This window comes from Euprymna scolopes, chromosome 34 (genome assembly GCF_053919585.1).
Source record: "Euprymna scolopes isolate OS-2025 chromosome 34, ASM5391958v1, whole genome shotgun sequence".
In the NCBI taxonomy this organism is placed as follows: Eukaryota; Metazoa; Mollusca; class Cephalopoda; order Sepiida; family Sepiolidae; genus Euprymna; species Euprymna scolopes.
The window spans coordinates 35,386,896-35,411,103 of NC_136515.1; the positions used below are offsets into that span (position 1 = coordinate 35,386,896).

General features: G+C 31.8%; 1 protein-coding gene across 2 annotated transcripts in view; it reads right to left on the reverse strand.

The window, feature by feature from the left end:
• Positions 1-24,208, reverse strand: part of LOC145259174 (NADH-cytochrome b5 reductase-like) — a 220,054-nt gene that overhangs the window by 179,589 nt on the left and 16,257 nt on the right. For both annotated transcript variants that reach the window (XM_080116932.1, XM_080116931.1), the window contains exon 2: positions 15,168-15,301. In XM_080116932.1, coding sequence (XP_079973058.1) covers positions 15,168-15,301 — 134 coding nt within the window. The remainder of the gene's footprint in view (positions 1-15,167; positions 15,302-24,208) is intronic.

Here is a 24,208-nt window from a genome sequence, read left to right on the forward strand (position 1 = left end):
TCGCCGCGGGCTGCAAAGACTGTTGCTGTTTAATTTTTCAACATTTTTCAGAACATGTAAAGCAACTGCTTTCTTTGAAAGGTTACATAGAGAATTTATGCAATTTAAAAAAATTGTTTTACAAATAAAATAAATTTACATCGTATTTTGAGGTTATTCTCATTTTAGTTTTAGTGATAATTTAAAAATAATAAATATTTATAATTAGTACCAATACTGAAAAATTAAATTAAAAATTTAAAAGAATCGGTTTTTGAATCGTAAAATAGGGACACATTTTTCCGATTCCGATACCTCCTATACTTCAAATTTTTACAAACTTTCGGTATAAAATTTCAGATTTTTTGTTAGCTTTTATATATTTCTTTCTATTTTCTATTTTTATCCTCTCAAAATGCCGCCCCTGACATGTGCTGCTCGTAAATAAGAGACACATTTTTTTTATTCTGATACCTCAAAAATTTCCGATTTTTTACAACTTTTTCAGTATAAAATGTCAGATTTTTTGTTAGATTTTGTTTATTTTTATTTATTTTTTTCTACTTTCTATTTTTACTCTCTCAAAATGCCGCCCCCTGACATATGCCGCTCGCAAAATAGGGACACCTTTTTGCGATTCCAATAACTACAAAAGTTCCCATTTTTTACAACCTTTTCGATATAAAATTTCAGATTTTTTATTAGCATTTTTTTCGATTTTCCCCTTTTACCATCTCAAAATGCCGCCCCCATGCCGCCCCCCTGACGCTCAGAAAATAGAGACACATTTTTTCTGATTCCGATACCCCCCCCCAAAAAAAATTCCGATTTTTTACAACATTTTTGGTATAAAATTTCATATTTTTTGTTAACTTTTGTTTATTTTTATTTACTTTTTCTACTTTCTATTTTTACTCTCTCAAAATGCCGCCCCCTCAGGTGTGCCGCCCCCCCCTAGCTACGCCAGTGCATATATACATATATATATATATACATACATATATATACATACATATATATATGCATACATATATATATGCATACATATATATATATATATATATATATATATATATATATATATATTCCAGCAGGACAGGCAAAGCTAGTCAGTTGATCTCTGCTTGGTTATAGAAACAGTTGGGCTTCTGCGATTCTAAGCTGAACTTGTGGTTTGAATCAATCCTACTCATAGTTCTGATTGTATGTTTGTTGATCGGTAGAGAAACGAATCATTGTCTCTCAGAATAAAACATATCTTACTTTTTTTAAACTTGAGTTGTGATGTTGCTTTGAAAAAACATCAACGACCATTACCACATGATTGGAACTATGACTGGTGTCAAAAATCAAGCACCAAAGTTTAATGAAGATAAGAGCAGACATGCAAGTTAAAAACAGGTTTTTTAACTAATAAATAATAATAATTTGAAAAACAATTATAATGATTTTTTTTATTTGATTATTCAATTGCAAATCCTAAAATTTTGACACGTCTACCTTTAAGAAGTCTGTATACTTTCTACACAAACATCATAGATCATCTTATTTTGTCTGGTCTTGATCTTGGTCAATTGTAGCCAAGTGTATATTCTGCCAAAAATCAGCAGAACTTAATGTCTGAAACCCTATTAAAAAAAAAAAAGCAAAAACTGTCAACTCGAAGTAAACAATGTCCACCCAACACCAACACTAATTCATAATAATTTTCTATTTCCTTGTTTATTTTTCTCCATTTCTCGCATTGTGTACTTTGCTCAAGGCTATGATTATATAATTCATAGTTAAAAGCAAAATGAAATGTCCAGTCTTATTAACCACACACCCCAGCTCCCGACTCTTCCGACCCCCCCCCCCACCGTTGGTTGTCAAGGAAGCAGCATCACCAACCAGAACTTCATAACTGGCATTTATTGTCTTCTCATCAATTATTCGTTAATTGGATATATTCCTCGTTAGATTATTGATTTGTAATCCGCTCGTTTGCAGACACTCTGTTTGTTTCCATTAATAAGTCTTCAATCGACGACGACCTAAAACATACGTTTCAAAACAGATTTTCCAACTTTTCGAGACAGATTGTCCTACTTAACTCTTGCATGGCTGAGTAGTTCGGAACGTGCACACATCAGGTCGAAATCTGATTTATTGAAGTCGGCAGAGATCTTTAGAATAACACACCTGAACAAAGGAGGGGGGGCACTTTAATCTTAAACTTTTTGTAATTTTATATTTTCAAGAAATAAACTAAAAAATATAAGGAATTTAAGTTTAACCTTCTACAACTCATTCAATATAATGATTAGAGTGTTCAATTCAGGAGTCTGAGGTTCAATTCTCGGTCAAGTAATATCTAAGACTCAAACAACGGTACTTGATACTTAAATACTTAAAATTATAAGGTGAGGATCAAGGGTAAGTGGAGTAATCCTAGGAAAGGAGTGACGCCTTTTCCTACATCTTGGTGTAGTAAACTAATGAAAAGGCAATTTTAGGTCACTATAAACTATGACTGAGCACTTTACTTTTTACCATTCTCCACTCTATAATAAAGACCAATGTGTATTCATTTGTATATAAATAAATAAAAATCTATCTCATCATATCAGTGAGTAAAACATATGCTTTCTAGCAATAACATATCAAGTGGTGAGAGGAAGCAATAACGCAAATAATAAGCAAAATAACTGCTGAAATGAATTTCATAAGAAATCCTTTACTCTAAATAAAAAGTTAATGATTTTTTTTTTTAGGTCATCAGGAATGATAATAACTTATAGATCGAAAATTACCAACATAATTTTATGATTTTATAGGAATATTAATTCGAACACAGATGAAGTATATTTGTTTCCTGTTATTTTTTAATGTAGGATGTAAACTAATGATAAAATCTAATTTATAAAACTCACTATGTCTGTCTGTCTGTCTGCCTCCCCACCCTCCCTCTGCTAGTAATGAATAAATTAAATTTTCTATCATTTTCATCTTAGTTGTTATATTCACGGTATTTCAGCTAATGTAACCTCTGACCTTTTTCAAGAGCATCTTTTTAAACTTTCAGTCAAACTTGCGAATTCTTAAGGAATTTTGAATCAAATAAAGAATTCAGACAAAAGCAACAAAGAACATCAGTGAGAATAATCCAAATAATCCAAATTCTTCTTCTCAAAAATTCTGAAACATCAACTAAATTTTGGATTAAGATATTTTGATACTATGCAATATAAAACAATATCACGTGTTATGGAATATGAAATTCAATAACAAAAAGGAATATGAAATCCAATAATAAAAAAAGTCAAAACTTGCAAAATTTGGCTTTACAAAGGCCAATCTGGCAACCCTGGACAAGAATATGAGAGTGACCTCCCTTTGATGTAGGCTTATAATAATATGTGATCATTGTTGTAATAGTGCGAGAAAGGAACTCATAGTAATTTCGACATAATTCTCAACAGAAAGAAGTTAGCAAAGTGTTAAATAAAAAAGGGAACATTCGAAAGAAGCAGAGCAAAAAAAGAACATTGTCTGCCAGGAGATGTTGGACTGAAGGAGTAAAGTATAGATTATCGCTTACAAAGTAATTTTATTATTTGTATTGAACTATGTAGCACAATATTACTTTCTGAATATTTATTAGTACTTATTTCATCTAGGGTAATTCTATATTAGAAATGTTAATAAACTCATATTTGCTACATATTTTTAGTTTTTCTGTCCAAAAAACTATGTTTTTGCACGATCCACAAAAATATTAGCTTTATCAGCTTTTTATTTTGTTGATATATATTTCTCATTATGTGGAATTTCCATGGGTTCAACTAGTTTATAAATATCTGATAAAACTATTAGAAAACCTTTTCAATAAAACTATTAGAAAACCTTTTCAATAAAACTATTAGAAAACCTTTTCAATAAAACTATTAGAAAACCTTTTCAAATAACAATTGCTATGACAAATAACCCTACTTGAGAGTTCATCTTTCAAACTCCTTGGCTTAACAACATGAATTGGAACAAATACATGGAGGAAATTGCCAATGCTACAATCAATGCTACAAAGAAGGTGGGCTCCATGCTAGAAAGTTACTTACACCAGAGAGCATCTCATATCTTTATAAAGACATAATTTGCTCTGTTTTGTGCTCCTCTGACTGCACTGAAATGCAAAAGTTTAAATGTAATATAAACCGACATCTTGCTTATGTCCTAACATATAACCATGATCCTAAATAGTAACCCTTATGTCAAGTGGCAATATGTTTTGTCTGAGTGAATAAGAATTAAAAAAATAAAATAACACAAATTATTATTCTTCATCTCAAAAGAATTTTGAAACTTAAACTAAATTTTGAACTTTAATATTTTAATACTATGTTATAAAAAATACATATCATTGAATATGAAATTTATAAATTACTGATAACCACTGAGTCATTTTAGTAAATTCGAATGCCATTTATGAAATGAATGTTAGTCAATAGCAGTATCAGCAGAAGACCACAAAAAGTAAAGGAAAAAACTTTTGGTACTTATGCAGAGAAGGTACTGTGCTGAAATAATAACGTTATTCTTTACCCTACTACAACGAGCATACAGAGGTAGGGCCGCAGGCAGCAGTCTTGGGAGAACCAGACTGTATCAACTTGGAGAGACACTGAACCTTGTAAATGATGTGGGAAGAGCTCACACCCTAATGACTCAAAAGGACGAGGGGGCTGCCCAGCAGCAAAGATAATTGTCACAATTGCGGCTTGACTGGACATTTAAAAAGGGTCTGCCAAAAACCAAAGCAGACAAATAAAAAAAAAGAGGTGAAGCCAACCTGACAAAACCAAAGGTTGTGCCGCACCTTATTTGGAACAAAAATAATTCCGAAGAGGTACTCCTGGTCCAGCACCAACCCTGACGATCCCAAATACCCATGTGGAATTCGGGGGCATCTCCATAGGGCCAACTGGCCTCCATACTCACCAGATTGATGCAATCACAGACACTGGGGCACAGACATGCTCTAGAGGACCAGAAATCCAAAAGATTCTGAAGTTTCCAGACAAATATCTAGTACCGACTAATCACCGAATTCGGGGAATCACAGAAAACCTACTGAACATAAAAGGCATGATATTTGCTAAAATCAGAGTAGGATCGCAGGAAACACATCAGATTATATATGTATCAAAAAATACATCAAATTTCTGCCTGTCTGAGTCAGCTCTAAAAGATCTTGGTCTGGTACCAGAGAACTTTCCAGACCCAACTTCCCAGTAGAACATGGCAACTAGCGATGGCAGAAAGGCACCATGTGGGTGCCCACAAAGAACTAATGTCCTATCTAAGCTGAACAGTATTTCTTTTGCCTCTACGAAAGAAAACAGACCCCGATTGAAACGATGGATAAAGGAGACTTTTGAGTCCAGTGCACCCAATGTATGTCCACATCAACAGCTGCAGGCGATGAAAGGAAAGCCCATGGACATCACGTTCATCCCAGGGTCCAAACCCTCAGCTGTCCACACCCCAATCCCGGTCCCACACCATTGGAAGAAAAGAGTCAAGGAGGACCTCGACCGAGACGTGGTATTGGCATCAGAGAACCTGTACCAGTGGGTACACCTACAACATGGTACTCCAGAATGGTGGTTGCACCAAAAAAGGATGAATCACCAAGGCGTACAGTAAACCTACAAAAGCTCAACGCCGCTACCCTATGAGAAATCCATCATACACCGTCTCCTTTCAACCAGGCATCAAGATGTCCAGTAACGTTAAGCCAGGAGGAAGCAAATGAAAAGGACATTGCACAAACCATGGATAGTGCCATAAGAGCATCATTTAACTCCACCTATGAGCAGGACCTCATATCAAGAGCATTAACATGGGACAGGATTGTGGCTGCAGCTGCTACTGATGAAGAATGCTGTACCCTTGCCGAATTCATACAAAATGGTTTCTCTAAATCTCGGCATGAACTACCGGAGACAATTCACCGGTTTTGGCATATATTGCTTGGAAGGGGTGACGATAATGGAAAATAAAATCCAGAAAACTACATGCGGAGGTACTGGAATCACTTCATTCGGCGCATCAGGGCATCAATGGAATGTTGGCAAATGCCAGACTATGGCTGTTTTGGCCAGGACTGGACGCGAACATTCATCAAACCTGAGCTCAGTGCAAAGTATGCAATGTAATGGCTCCATCACAACCTAGGAAACCCCTAATGCCACCCTCGAACCCTGAGTTCCCATTCCAGAAGACGGTGATGGACTTTTTTGATTTACGAGGGAAGAACTACCTAGTATATGCAGACAAATACACCGGATGGGTAGAAGTCACTCTGATGTTGTCCATTAATGCCAAGGCCACGTGAAACTGGTTCTGCACATATGGCATCCCGGAGGAACTGTCAACTGATGCTGGACCACCATTTAACTCCAGTGAATATAATTGGTTCCTAGATAATTGGGGCATAAAGAAACAAACATCATCTGCATATTACCCTCCAAGCAACGGGAAAGCAGAATTAGCTGTTAAAACGGTTAAAAGGATACTTATTGATAGCACGGACAGTTGCAGTCGCCTATGCCATGACCGGGCAGCTAGGTCCTTACTGACTCATCGCAACACCCTTACATATATCTCTAGCGATAATGCTCTATGGACCATCACTCAGTGTTCCAGGACCGATATCGAATCCATAAACACTGGCAAGAAATCATAGAGAAACAGCGATGGCAAAAAGATACTTACGGAATGAAAGGGAATACAATCTAAAAAGTCACCCCTTTCAGGAACTGAAAATTGGGGAAACGGTGCAGGTTCAAAACCAAGTTGGTTCACACCCACGCAGATGGGCAAAGATGGGAAGGGTGGTGGAAACACTGAGGGAACGGCAGGATAATGTGTGCATTGATGGGAGTAATCGGGTAACCTGTCACAATCGCAGATTCCTCCAAAGAATAAACACCGTGGTAGATACCCTGATTCACTGGATACCTGAGGAACCACCAGGAATGTTGGATACCGTAGACAACCTAACAGGGCCCGAAATACCAGGGCAATGGTCCCCCACGTGTACGGATCAACACCAGCCCGAAATATCCACACTCTGCCAGAATAGATGGAGGTGGATGATGCAACATCCCCTGAGATGATGGAGATTGAGGAAGACCAACTGGTGCGTTGTAGCAGAAGGGTGACGCAGCCACCCAGGAATCTATCCCCACAGACATGGGGCACGTCGCACGACTACTCCAGAGCCTCAAAACATTGGACCACAATGCGAGTATCTTGTGGCCCTGGATTCTACCAGTGATACCGTATGATCTAATTTTCTTGAGGAGACCCTCATGCCATACCCTGTCAAAAGCCTTAGATATATCTAGAGCTACAGCTCTGCCCTCCCCCGCTTTGTCCAGTGAATGGTATATACGTTCAGAGATCACAGTTAGGATGTCTGCTGTGGAATGGGCTTGTCTAAATCCATATTGTTTGTCAGTCAGAAGTTTAGCATCTGTAAGGTGATGGACTAGAGCATGGTTAATTAAGGTCTCAAATATTTTGGCAAAAAGTGGGAGGAGGCTAATGGGGCGATAATTTGATCGGTCAGTCCTTTCGCCAGAATTCTTGAATACTGGTACAACAGAAGCAGTTTTCCAACAGCCTGGAAAGCAAGCTTCATTAAGGCACTTGTTGTAGAGTTTGGAGAGAACTGGAGCTACTTCGACTGAGCACTTTTTTAATAGCACAGCTGGGATGAGATCGGGTCCACATGTTTTTGAAGTGTCAAGGTTTTTTATGAAAGCATGCACCTGAGTAGGGGTGGTTCTCAGATCGTCTAGCGTGGCGTCTGTCCGCATAGAAAAGTCAGGTAGGGAGTGGTTGGAAGGGTCCAGTGTGGAGTTTGAGGCAAACCGACTGGCAAGCATGTTAGCCTTGTCGGTTGCTGAGGAGACAACCTCGTGATTGTTGGTTAGTGGGGAATATATTGTTATATATTAAATAATTACATATTGTCATATATATTGTTATGTATTGAATAATTACATACTGCCATATATATTGCTATATATTAAATAATTACATATTGTTATATATATTGTTATATATTAAATAATTACATATTGTCATATATATTGTTATATATTGAATAATTACATATTGTCATACATATTGTTATATATTAAATAATTACATATTGTCATATATACTGCTATATATTGAATAATTACATATTGTCATATATATTGTTATATATTAAATAATTGCGTATTGTCATATATATTGTTATATATTAAATAATTACATATTGTCATATATATTGCTATATATTAAATAATTACATATTGTCATATATATTGTAATATATTGAATAATTACATATTGTCACATATATTGTTATATATTAAACAACTAGCTGTACCCTGCCACGTGTTGCAGTGGCTCAATTTGGTGTAATGGAAAAATTAAAGAAAAAGAGAAAATGCATGCTTCTAATATTAGTACAGCAATCCACTGCAAAAAGTGAAAAAGAAGGCGAAAATGAAAAAAAATGGTACTCTTGCAGAATTTAATCTGGATCCTCGGGAGTTTCTGTCAATCATTCATGGTTTGGACTTGACCAACAATCAGTGGATGAAGACGAACGTAGCAAAAATGTTGAAACGCTAAATGTTTTTTTTTTGTTGTTGTTTTACAAAAATGTGAGTTAGTAATTAATATTTGGTTGATGGTGGGGGGAGGGGGGTTACTGTACACAGATTCGAAAAAGTTGTCCAAAAACAAATAAATGAAAGCAAAGGTAAGGTAAGTTACGTTTCTACCTAATTGGATAATTGTTTAGTGTTTTTATGTAATGTAAAATGTTTAATCGGCTCAAAAAACAGAAATGGTCGCGGACTCTGTTGAATACGTTAAGTTTGGGAAAGTAAGTTGAAAACTAAAAACCATACAAAACAGTGTCTGAAACTCACCGAATATATGTTACCATGACATTGGCTGGCATAATCGGTGGGTTTCTGACAGTGTTTTGTATAGTTTTTTTAGTTTTAACTCACTTTCTCTAACTTAAAGTAATCAACAGTGTCCGCCACCATTTGTAGCTTTCAAATACACCGATAAACACTGTTTTTCGAGCCGACTAAACGCTACATTAAATGAAAAGGGTTTGTATTACTAAACACAGATACAAAGAAGTTGTCAAAAAATAAATATATATAAATAAATGTTATCAAAGGCAAGAAAAGTAAATTTTCTACCTAACTGGATAAGATTTTAGTGTTTTTATGTAATGTATAATCGGTTCAAAAACATTCAATGTTTATCGGTATATCTGAAAAATACAAATGGCGGCAGACTGTATCGAACACGTTAAGTTTGGGGAAATTTTGGGAAAATGAGTTTAAACTAAAAAACTATACAAAATACTGTTAGGAACTCACTCAATATATGTTACCATGACATAGGCTGGCATATAATCGGTGGTTTTAAACTTTTGCTCGATACAGGTGACGACTTTTAAAAGTCCCTTTTAGTGATTACCTGGTTTGAGGATATTTGTACAACTAAACGGCAAATCTGCTCCAAAAAATCCGGTATTATTTTACTTTAAGGCCCGTTTCACGTTCATATATAACGAAATATCTTATTGTAGATTTTGGTGTGCTAAAAACGAATCTGCAAACCGTTTCCGTAGCAAAAAGAAAGTTTTCATGATATTCATGAAATTACTTTTTCGAAAAGTGGGTGATCACTTTTCAATGTAAATTCAACTTAGAATGAGCACCCACTTTCTGGCCACCTGAGAGGGGCATTTTTCTGTGTTTCTTGTATAAAAAGTTTTTTGTTTGATTTCTTTTGCATGGTAATAACCCCTGAACTCTGGGACTATTTTCCATTTCACAGCCGTAGCCTTCGTTTACGCTATGCATGAGCATAAACGAAAGCTGTTTAGCCAATAAACATGGGAAAAAATCCCCCCTCTCTCAGGTGGCTAGAAAGTGGGTGCTCATTTTAAGTTAAATTTACATGGAAAAGTGATCGCCACTTTTCGAAAAAGTAATTTCTTCATATCATAAAAACTATTTTTTTGCGACGGAAACAGTTTGCAGATTCGTTTTTAGCACACCAAAATCTACAAAAAAAAATTTGTTATTTACGAACGTGAGACTTAATGGAAAATTATATCAAAAATCCGGGGGAAAATAGTTTTCAATAAAAACAGCAAATGAATTCGATAGAAAAAAAATAGATGCTATTTTTTTTTTTTTTTCTGTGTGTTTCTTGGATAAAAAGTTTTTTGTTTGATTTCTTTGCATGGTATTAACCCCTGAACTCTGGGACTATTTTCCATTTCACAGACGTAGCCTTTGTTTATGCTATGCGTGAGCATAAACGAAAACTGTTAAATATGCATTCGCGTACCAAACTGCTTTGTCAAAAAACCTTTAAGCCAATAAACACGAAAATAAATGCCCCTTCCTCAGGTGGCCAGAAAGTGGGTGCTTATTTTAAGTTAAATTTACATGGAAAAGTGATCACCCACTTTTCGAAAAAAAAATTTCTTCAGATCATGAAAACTATTTTGATACTCCTTGGGTGTTGATTTCCATGGCGACCCGAAGAATTATTTAATGGTCGTTCCCTTAGTACCCCCCCTAGTCAAGGCTAACGCATGCGCACGTAACATTTTTTATTTATTTACTTACGTGGTGGAGTTTCTATACTGATAGGTTTTTTGAAATTTTTTCACTGGATTATTATTGACTGAACACTAACCAAATTATGAAAAAAAATTGAAAAAAAAAAAAAAATCATTTCAACATTTGAAAGGGGTACTCACTTTTTAGTTATCACGTTCTGGTAAATCGGTCACTCATTTTTTTTTTTTTTTTCTAAATACGGAAGTGTCTTCGGGAGATATAAAATGGTCGCATGTTGACGAAGCAATTTTTTTAGTTACCACGTTCTGGTAAATCGGTCACTCATTTTTTTTTTTTTTTCTAAATACGGAAGTGTCTTCGGGAGATATAAAATGGTCACATGTTGACGAACCAATGTATCGGGAGGCGTACGGGATGAAAAATTATTGGTAAATTTTTAGATTAGGTCCACCTCCTCAATTTTCTTTTAAATGACGACTTGAAATGGTTTTCGACTATGCTGAATACGAAAATCGCATTGAAATGTTGCAGAAATAAGTAGTTATCAAGATATAAAAAGTTGTATTATGCATTGTAATTTTTGGCGGCCATCTTTTTTACGTGCGTGTATTTGTTTATGGCGCGTGTGCACGTAAAAAGATGGCCGCTGAAGAATACAATGCATAATACAACTATTTATTTCTGCAAAATTTCAATACTCGGAAACCTATAAATGTCGTCATTGAAAGGAAAATTTTGGAGGTGGACCTAATCTAAAAAAATACCAAATTATTAAACATTTCTCCAGCATGTTAGTGAAATCTATAATACTTTAAAAAAAGTTAAAAAAAAAACAAAAGTTTTGAAAAAAACAAAAAAAACTCACCTTTCATAAAACAATTTAAAAAAACAAAACACCCACAAACTGACTTTTAACTAAATAAGTAAAAAAAAAAAAAATTTAAAAACTCGAAACTTTATTTTCATAAAAACAATAAAAAAAAGTCATGTTCAATCTATTTTTTTTTTCTTTGAGAAACAAATATATTTCTGACTTACAAATGCGGTAGAGGCTCATATTATTTTTACTTTCTATGGTTTTGATATACCGCGTTTTTATTGCTTACAAAATGGGTGACTGATTTATCAGAACGTTGTAACTAAAAAGTGAGCACCACTTTCAAATGTCGAAATAATGATTTCGTTTTAATTTTTTTTTTTAATAATCTGTTTAATTAGTGTCCAATCAATAATAATCCAGTGAAAAAAAATGACAAAAACCTATAAGTATAGAAATTAAGCATGGGAGTGATGGTTGTACAACGTCGCCTTTCGCACTTTTACAAACATTATTTACGTTAACTCTTTTCATAAATAATGTTTTAAAAAAGTAACTAAACCATTTATTGATAATTTGTCACATGTACAAACATTTATTCATTTATGTAGGCTTAACTCTTTTCATGAATAAGAAAAGTTTTACTCTTTAAGAATAATAAAAGGAAAAAGTTACTGAACATTTATAAAAGGAAAAAATAATTTCTCACGTACTTACTTCTTTTCATGAAGGCCAGAGGAATAGTTGGCCGAAAAGTCGTGAAACAACAACTAATAAAGATGAGAATAATAGTCCGCAATAAATAAAAATGGTGCTAATGCAGAGTGATCCGCGCTATTTTTTAAATCATATTTCCACGTTTAATTAAAGTTTTACGATATGTTTTTTTTTTATTCAATTGTAAGGTTAAAGTACAGAATAGGTACAAAAGACCCTCCCCTCCCCATGTTAAGAATGACTTTTTAAATAATAACATTATTTCAGCACGGATCACTCTCTGCATGAGTATCATAAAAATTAATACAAATAATACTTATCTCAATAAGTGAAAGGCTAATTTCTACCGGAAATAAAATGGCGATAATCTTGCAGTCACAAAAAATATTTTTTATTTAATTTAATATTTTTATAATTCGCAATGTTAAATTATTTTAATAACATGCAAACATTCCTTGACTTTAAAAATAGAATTTCTGAAAATTTCAATTAAATTGGTAACATAGAAATATGGTTTTATTCGCTTTTAACGAACCAAACATTACATTTTTATATATATAGATTACATATTGTCATATATATTGTTATATATTCAATAATTACATATTGTCATAAATATTGTTATATATTCAATATTGTTAGTCTGATATTTCATTTCTTGCTTCACCTCATAATTAACCCATATCTCAAAGTTATACCTAGAAAATGGTATTACATTTCTCTATTTTATCATCTCCAAAAGTTGAAGATTGGCAATATTGAATCCAATATCCAACACATGCCAGCATGTAAAATGGATGTGAAACTGATGATGATGATGATGATGATGATGATGATGACGACGACGGCAGCAGTCATTTTCGATTTGACCATTTCTGTTTCTTGTTATGTTTCTGATATGTTGTTTACTAGAATAAATACTACAAGAAAATGGAATAAAACAATTTCTAGCACTTTTTTGAAAGATTACTCAACAAATTGACCTATAACTTATATGTATAAAATACAAAACCAATCACTAAGTTCTATCCCTATGGCACTGAGTATAACATGATTTTTTTCTCTCAGTAGTAAAAGATTTCCAGATCATATTGAGAAAAACTGACACAAGTATCATTTACATTTTTTCAAGGTAAATGTAGTTTGCTTGAAGCATTGTTTTGTGTGTATATACAAAATTTTATAGAGGCAATACTATGCAGAGATGTAATGGAGAAACACAAACAAATTAAGATATGATGATGGAATGTGCTATGCAGATTCACTTTTATTAATACTATAAGTTTATATATATATATATATATATATATATATATATATATATAACTTATATATTACATGTATTCTGTTCTTACTTGCGTCAGCATAGTTAGATTGATGATCTGTATTGTAATATTTCGTTTCTTTATTTACATTTTTCATCTTTGTGACTCATGCTGGGGTTAGATTTTTGTGAATAACTCCTCTGTTGCCATTTTTGTTTGTGCCACTTCCTAGGTGCAGGTCGTCACTGATTGATCCATTTCATGTGTTAAGCAGCCTATTGTATGACTATGGGCCATTGATATCGATGTGGGGCATTCTTTGGAGCAATTCAGATGACTGACGGTGAGCAACATAATTGTAGCAGTTGTTATGCAAAATTTTTGTGGAATCCTTTACAGTATTAGAGTTAGACCGGCAATTTCCTTCATCTAATGGACTGCAGCCAGAATCATGTAATTTTGATATTTCATCATCAACCACATCCTGCAGACATACAAATCAGCCATGTGTGTTATATACCACATCACTTGAATACAATGTGATTTTGGAACGTTATTCACTAAACTGACCTAACTCATATGTATAAAATGTGAAACCGATCACTATAGTCTGTATCAATGACAACTTGATTTTTCAATACTTCTCCAGAACCTGACCCAACTTTGTATCAACCTCTTCGGGCATGGTTATGTAAGCAGCAAAAAATGACATGAAGATTGCCAGAGACGATAAAGATGGTATTTTCAATTCACGGGGGAAGTCTAAATGAACCATAACTGTAACTATAACAGCATTCACCCCTAGGGTGGGAATGGGGTTCAGCTGGCTTCAAATGAGTTCACCGTGATCCACATCCACATCCATCTTCAAATGAGTTCCAGGTGATCCACCTTCATTGATCTGAGTCCTTATCATAATTCGGTCATTTCTGGTTTCAGCATCAAACACCAAAAACACGGAGGCAAGCCATCAGCTCCATATGTGTCCTCACTGTTCCTATCGAACATGTATAGCAGTCATACTCTGATCAAAGATCCTGTCAATAATATAGTTGAACCAAATTGGGAGAAGAACATAACGTTGAGAGACACCACTGTGCAAATTGAAGAATTCTGATTTCTCCCCATAAAAACAGACTTTTGTTCAGGTGTGTGAGAGAAAGAGGGATAAATAAAGATCTGGCCAAATATGGGTTAGTTTGGAAATGAATTTCTAAAAGTCATTCAATGCATGCAGCGTGTAAAATGGATGCTAATAGTTTAGTTGTTTTGTTTTATGGCAACCAATCCTCTTTGGTGTATTTAATGTCGAATTCAATAATTTTGGAAAAGGGTTTTTATACTTCAAGTTATTTATATCTTCAAATATTTATTCATGGTGTTTAATTTGGTTGTTTTGTAGAGAAAAAATGTTTTTGTTTCTGGCTTTACAGAACATGATTGAGTTTTGCAAAGTGAAAAGGGAAAATCTATAGTATCAATGTTTGGTGCATTTAAGTCAGGAAGCCGATTTCTTCAGACAGTCTGATCTGGTAGCACCGAAGAAGAAGAAGAAGAAGAAGAAGAAGAAGAAGAAACCGTAATAATTTGGTAAAAAAAAAACAATATCATAAGAAAATCGAAACAAAAATGAAAGTAAAAAGTTCCCGGACAACACCAGGTAGAAACAGCTACCTTAATCTAGCTTAACATTTTAAACAAATGTTGTGCACATTTCCTTACCGAAGTGTGATGTGTTGTCCAGCGTTTATGTTTGAAGTTTGACTATAGACCAGAGCAAAATGATAACGGAACGTATCTTTTGTTTCCTGGGAGATTTCTTTCAATGTATATTTCTTGAAGGTCGTCTCAGACAACTGGAAAGAGAGAGAGAGAGAGAGAGATGGAGAGAAAAAAAACATTGAAGAGATTCAATAAATTGAATTTTGATTCGATCAAATATCAATTTAGCCAGCTAATGTATGAATAGAAATTGTTTACTGTGTATACGTATGTTCTCTTCGATTATATATATATATAGCCAGAGGCAAAAGAAAATCTGTTGAAACAAGGAATGAAACTGGAAAGACGAAAAGAAACAAAAGATAAAAAAATATCTTGTCTCAACATGATGGATGTCGTTTTTTGATGTGATGTTAGTATCCTCGCCATTTGCTCCACTTGATTGATTTCAACTGGCATCCAGTTTTTAACAATTTAAATCCAATTAAATAAATTTATTTACTCTATTGCCATTTCTTGCTGATCGATTTGCTTCTTTTATTTAGTTTTAAACTTAAACAAAAAATAAGAAAATAATAAATTAATAAAAAAATGCTTTCAATTTTATTTTTAATCCTGATATGTTCAAGAAACAAAAATGGCCAAATAGATAAGGTAATCATACAATGACTTCAAGAAAGTAAAAATAAAGAACAAAGGTTCAATCTTAAGAAAAATTTTAATCATCTATATATCAACATGCTAATTCACTTTGACCGCTATCATCCTGCCATCCCTTAAAAGGGAAGTGGAATATTCCAAATGGCTAATAAAACAGAAAAAATTTGTGTCGCTGGTTAGGAAAAGGCACTTTTAATTACCTGTAAGAAAAATGCTTTGTTTTCATTTACTTGATTTAATGTAACAAAGTTTTAACATTACAAAAATGCTCTGGAAAAGTCATTTTAACATTACAAAAATACCCCGGAAAAGTCACTTCTGATTAATTACAAAAATGCCCTGGAAAAGTCACTTCTGATTAATTCCAAAAATGCCCCGGAAAAGTTACTTCTGATAATTATAAAAATTTGCGCCCAAACCATCACCATCATTCCATGACTACCGCAACCGCAACCACTCCCATTACCACCACCATTGCCACTGCCATTAGTTAGTTATTGCCAGCCAGTGTGTGGTCCGTGCAGATCACCACTGGCATTAACCACCAATAACATCACCACAAACACCACCGCCGCCACCATCCCCATTACCACTCTGCTGCTGACACTGCCGCCACCTCTACAGTCACCACCGCCAGTGCCACCACCACCATCACCACTGCTGCCATTACGAACATTAACACCCCCTCCACCACTACCACCACCACTGCCACCACTGCCACAACAGAAATTGCCACCATAGCCACCACCATCACCTTCATCTCCACTGCAACTGCCACCACCACCACTGCCACCATCGCCACTACTACTACTCCTCCTCCATCTATATTGTAACAGCCACCACCACTACTGTAACTGCCACCATTCTCACTGTAACTTCCACCACCACTGCCACTACTGCCATCACCGCCATCACCGTTGTTACCTCAACCACCACCATCTCCACAACCACCATCACCACTGTTACCACACCACCACCACCACCGCCACAACCAGAACTACCACCATCGCTTCCATCACCACATTAATTAGTTGTTAATGTTCTGTGGGTGTCAACTAGGCCAATTTCTGTAAGGCAGTGTACATTTTTTGCTGGATTTTTGATATCATGCAATAAATTTATATGAATGAAATGACGTTATTTTGCTTTTAAAAGTTCTCTGAAGGCTTCCAGTAATTACCAAACCTTCTTTTTAAGGCAGGGATAGGGGAAGTAGTATCTGCTTTGTGATCATAAGGAGGTAATCTCCTGGGCATTATCTCCTCCGTTTTTGTTTAGGCGGGGATTGGGTAGTGTTTGTTTTGTTCTCATAATGCAAGTCTCCCAAGCATTATTTTCTTTTTTGTTGTTTAATAATAGTTAACATGTGATATTCATACCTATATGAAAAAAAACAAACTCTTAGCCATAACGCACAGAAAAGTTAGCACAATAAAATATTACATAAAACAATAAAAGAGTTTCATTTTTAATTAAGAAATAAGGTACCTGTACAGTGATCGACTCAAGGAATAAGGTACGTGTACAGTATAGTATTCATATGAAAAACAAAGAAAATCTTACCTGTGACGTCCATAAAAGTTTTAAAACCGAAAATCATGTCAAATCATCGAGTAGTATGACTTTTCATCGTTTTCTCATATAGGTAGAATACTGTACAAGTACCTGTTTTAGGGTAGAATACGTTGCAAGTACAGTATAACTCCTATAATTTGAACATCGACTTCATTCAAATTAGATGATGCTGTTCAAGTTTCGTGATAAAACAATGTGCTGCAGTTAACATTAATTTTCTAAGAATTAAGAAATAGTAAATGAAATTCATTGCTATATGATACTTCAAGTATATATTAAGTTGAGTTTATGATATATTGCAAATAAGAATTGTTAAATATTATTACCAGGAACAAAAACATTGAAAATAAATTAAATCTACTTTTACTTGTTAGGTATTTATTACCTAAGTTATCCTCTACAGAAATCATACATTTTATGTAAAATACAGTGTTTTTATTTATTCATTGAATGAGTCTCATTGCAGTTTCTATTTTCATCGATTGAGCTCTCGGGTGCTGCCATTGTATTCCGTAAGTGATCACGAAAATCTACAATTTCTTGGTTCTGTAGCTTCTTTATGATTATATCTCTTCGGAGTGACATTGCTTGCAAAACATAGTTGTCACTAAAGTAAGGACTTTTTTCTTGAAATTTTATAACCGTCTCCATAGACTTTTCTGCATCATCCCATGATATTGCTTCATCAGAGTGTTCTTGGTTATTTACATTAGGGTCAAGAGAATGGGAGCTGTCGCTATTTTCATCACCATTACTGCCTTCAGGATATTGATGAGTAGTTTCCTCATCTTGTTGCACCCACATTTCAGCATCATTTGCATTAAATGATTTAAGAACAGCATGGTTGGTCGGTAACCGTTTGGTTTCAAGAATTTTTTCTAGACCAGATGTATTCTCTGATTTTAGAGTTGCAAGCCATTATGATGGGTTGTTTTACACTATTTTAAATATAGCAATCTGAAAAAAAAATTACAGTTAGTGTAAATTAATTATCAATAGCTAATCTACATTGATTACATAGTACCAATATTAACATTTCTGCGCAATATCTGACTAAACCATGTAAACAGTTTTACTGCAACTCTGCATCAAATATGCTAATATAATTTCAATGACGAGACAGTTCAAGTTTAGAGAAAGTCCAGGTTTAGAAGAAGTTCAAATGAGAGGAGTTTTACTGTACCTTATTTCTCCTCATATTATTGTGAAAGCTGGTGGCGGGAACGGAAGGGGTATAAGGAGTCAGTCACGTAAACTGCTGAAGCAGGTGCGAACGAACGCACAATAATTTTATTATCCCATATTTTTTCAAACTGAAACATAATTAACAAAGTATACTTACGCAAATAGATATGAAAAGTCTTTGTTAAAGTTTGTGTCATATTTCCATGGAGTAAAGGCGCGAATGCAGACCCCACAATTTTATTATACCATCCCTATTTAAGTTGAAACATACTTATCAAAGTATTCTTAAGTACATCTATATCAAAAACCCTTGTAAACGTTTTTTTTTTTTCATTTTTATTTCCATACTTTGTGGGCCTGGCGCGAACGCAGACCCCACAATTTTTATTAACCACCGTTCTGCCAGATCAAACATACCCATTCCTGATCCTCGATACACCTTCTATCATTATATGTAATCAGTTTTTTAAAATAGTCAACCATATAGGAGCCTATTTGTGACCAGACACACACACACACACACGCAGATGTTCAGCTTTATATTATAGAACTGGCAACATCCTACACTTTTATTTTTTTCTTTAACCAAATTCCACCAATCGCACTCCTTACTTATTCATTTCATTTTCTTACCACTGTGAAAAAATTGCAAAAGTTGACATGTAACATGTTTCTATCAAATCTTATTACTTACATGCCAAATTATCAGATTATCAAGAAAAGATTGTGACATAGTTATTCCTAACTGATTTACAAGTCACTTTGATTAAATTATAATCTTTAGAAAAAAGCGATGCCTTATTTTAGTTCTATTTCTTGTAATAATATATTTCAAGCAGTTCTCCATATTTGGCTAGAAAAATATTTATTTTTTAATTTACGTTTTGATCAGAACTAATATTGCACTGATTTTCTATTGAAAGACATTTTATTGTTTGCTTATGTGATGATGTTTTCAACTACCGTGGAATTTCCACGGGTTCTGCTAGTCTATATATTAATACGATAGAGTGTGTCACGCTTACATCTTTTCTTCTGAGTGACTGTTGTTTAATTGTTATAACCTTCTATTTCTCGTAATAAATAATTCTACCAAGAATTTTTCATAAGTTTTGATTTTGGTTTCGATTATAACTGAAGGAACTCAAGTTATATATATATAAACGTATTTTGTTTCTTCATAAGTTTTGGTTTCAGTTTCGATTCAAGGTGATGCACCCAAGTCATATGGATATATTTTTTCATTTTTGAAATTGCAACTTTATATCATATAAAAATTGATAGAAAATTGACTCTGCATAAATGAAAATATCATATTTAAACATATATTATGACCGGGCTATGCTGGGCGCCTCTGCTAGCTTAGATAAATACTTTTGCAATTTTAACAAAATACCTACAATAATATCAGGGCGTCTCCATTTACACTGAACATCCACAGAATACCAACATCAATATATTACGTATGAATGAGTCTACTGTGGAATTTCCACAGGTCCTGCTAGTTTTTAATTAAAAGAAATTTATTATCTGATAATAAAGTAGTCATTAGCTAATAAACATATCTAAATAAATAACAGTGTTTGGCTAATTAAGTAAAAGTGATACAAGATTTGTGGGTTCATTCTTCCCTTGTTAAAAAAAAGTGAATGAAATATATTATTGATCTTCATCAAATGTTATATGACTGACATTTGAATTATTCTACTATTCTCATTTTAGTTGTTTTCACAATGTTTCCACCAATCTTGTTAAACTTGGAAATCTTTTAGTTGAAGAAGTAAGTAGAACTGTTTATTTTTAGTTATTATCACCCACAGTAAGGTTTGAACCTTCAACTTACAGAAAGTTATCACTTAGAACTGATTGTTAACTAACGCTTTTAACCATTGAATGATATATCCATGTGAATAATTTTACCCAATTATATCTGCTGGATTGAGAACAGTCTACCCTTGTAAATTAAATAAAGGGTTGATGAGAATACTAATGTAAATAATCTAAATAATGCCATCCTCATTTACAAAATTTTGAAACTCTCGAAAAAATTCTTCCAACAAAATAAAAAATGATTTCAAAAATGATCCAGGGAAACATTAGCGAAGTGAACAACAGCAATGATATGCACTGTGTCTTTTTTTTTAATTCCAAGTTTTATGTATCATTTCATTGATTTATGTATCACTGCATTGATTTTATGTATCATTTCAATGATTTTATGTATCACTGCATTGATTTTATGCATCACTGAATTGATTTTATGTATCACTGCATTGATTTTATGTATCATTGCATTGATTTTATGTATCATTTCATTGATTTTATGTATCACTGCATTGATTTTATGTATCATTGCATTGATTTTATGTATCATTGCATTGATTTTATGTATCATTGCATTGATTTTATGTATCATTTCATTGATTTTATGTATCACTGCATTGATTTTATGTATCATTGCATTGATTTTATGTATCATTTAATTGATTTTATGTATCATTGCATTGATTTCATGTATCATTTCATTGATTTTATGTATCATTTCATTGATTTTATGTATCATTGCATTGATTTCATGTATCATTTCAATGATTTTATGTATCATTGCATTGATTTTATGTATCATTTCATTGATTTTATGTATCACTGCATTGATTTGATGTATCATTTCAATGATTTTATGTATCACTGCATTGATTTTATGAATCATTTCATTGATTTTATGTATCATTTCATTGATTTTATGTATCATTGCATAAATTTTATGTATCACTGCATTGATTTTATGTATCATTTCAATAATTTTATGTATAATTCATTGATTTTATGTATCATTTCATTGATTTTATGTATCATTTCATTGATTTTATGTATCATTTCAATAATTTTATGTATAATTCATTGATTTTATGTATCATTTCATTGATTTTATGTATAATTTCAATAATTTTATATATCATTTCATTGATTTTATGTATTATTTTATTGATTTTATGTATCATTTCAATGATTTTATGTATTATTTCATTGATTTTATGTATCATTTCAATAATTTTATGTATCATTTCATTGTTTTATGTATCATCTGATGGATTTTATGTATTATTTCATTGATTTTATGCACAATTGCATTGATTTTATGTATCATTTCATTTATTTTATGTATTATTTTATTGATTTTAAGTATCATTACATTGATTTTATGTATCATTTCATTTATTTTATGTATACTTTAATGATTTTTGTATCATTTCATTTATTTTATGTATCATTTCAATAATTTCCTGTATCATTTCATTGATTTTATGTATCATTTCATTGATTTTATGTATCATTTCATTGATTTTATGTATAATTTCATTGATTTTATGTATAATTTCATTCATTTTATGTACCATTTCATTAATTTTATTTATAATTTCAATGATTTTATGTATCATTTCATTAATTTTATGTATAATTTCATTCATTTTATGTATAATTTCATTCATTTTATGTACCATTTCATTAATTTTATGTATCATTTCATTAATTTTATGTATCATTTCATTAATTTTATGTATCATTTCATTAATTTTATGTATAATTTCATTCATTTTATGTACCATTTCATTAATTTTATGTATAATTTCAATGATTTTATGTATCATTTCATTGATTTTATGTATCATTTCAATAATTTTATGTACCATTTCATTAATTTTATGTATAATTTCAATGATTTTATGTATAATCTCATTACTTTTATGTATTATTTCATTGATTTTATGTATCATTTAATTGTTTTTCTGTATCATTGCATTGATTTTATGCATCATTTCATAGATTTTATGTATCATTCCATTGATTTTATGTATCATTTCAATAATTTTATGTATCATTTAAATGATTTTATGTATCATTTCAATGATTTTATGTATCATTTCATTGATTTTATGTATCATTTCATTGATTTTATGTATAATTTCATTGATTTTATGTAAAATTTCATTGATTTTATGTATCATTGCATTGATTTTATGCATCATTTCATTGATTTTATGCATAATTTCATTAATTTTATGTACCATTTCATTGATTTTATGTATCATTGCATTGATTTTATGCATCATTGCATTGATTTTATGCATCATTTCATTGATTTTATGTATATTTTCACCGATTTTATGTATCATTGCATGATTTTATGTATCATTGCATTGATTTTATGTATAATTTCATTGATTTTATGTATAATTTCATTGATTTTATGTATCATTTTATTGATTTTATGTATCATTGCATTGATTTTATGTATAATTTCATTGATTTTATGTATAATTTCATTGATTTTATGTATAATTTCATTGATTTTATGTATAATTTCAATGATTTTATTTATAATTTCATTAATTATATGTATCATTTCATTGATTTTATGTATCATTTCATTAATTATATGTATCATTTCATTGATTTTATGTATCATTTCATTAATTATATGTATCATTTTATTGATTTTATGTATCATTGCATTGATTTTATGTATAATTTCATTGATTTTATGTATAATTTCATTGATTTTATGTATAATTTCATTGATTTTATGTATCATTTCATTGATTTTATTTATAATTTCATTAATTATATGTATCATTTCATTGATTTTATGTATCATTTCATTAATTATATGTATCATTTCATTGATTTTATTTATAATTTCATTAATTATATGTATCATTTCATTGATTTTATTTATAATTTCATTAATTATATGTATCATTTCATTGATTTTATTTATAATTTCATTAATTATATGTATCATTTCATTGATTTTATTTATAATTTCATTAATTATATGTATCATTTCATTGATTTTATATATCATTTCATTAATTATATGTATCATTTCATTGATTTTATTTATAATTTCATTAATTATATGTATCATTTCATTGATTTTATGTATCATTTCATTGATTTTATGTATCATTTCATTGATTTTATTTATAATTTCATTGATTTTATGTATAATTTCAATGATTTTATGTATCATTTCAATGATTTTATGTATAATTTCAATGATTTTATGAATAATTTCAATGATTTTATGTATAATTTCATTGATTTTATGTATAATTTCATTGATTTTATGTATAATTTCAATGACTTTATGTACAATTTCAGGGATTTTATGCATAATTTCATGGATTTTTTGTATCATTTCCTTGATTTTACGCATCATTTCATTGATTTTATGTATCATTGCATTGATTTTATGCATCATTTCATTGATTTTATATATCATTTCATTGATTTTATGTATAATTTCATTGATTTTATGTATCATTCCATTGATTTTATGTATAGTTGCATTGATTGTATGTATCATTTCAATGATTGTATGTATCATTTCAATGATTGTATGTATCATTTCATCGATGTTACGTATCATTTCATTGATTTTATTTATAATTTCATTGATTTTATGTATCCTTTCAATGATTTTATGTATGATTTCATTGATTTTATGTATAATTTCATTGATTTTATGCATCATTGCATTGATTTTATGTATAATTTCATTGATTTTGGGTATAATTTCATTGAGTTTATGTATTATTTCATTGATTTTATGTATT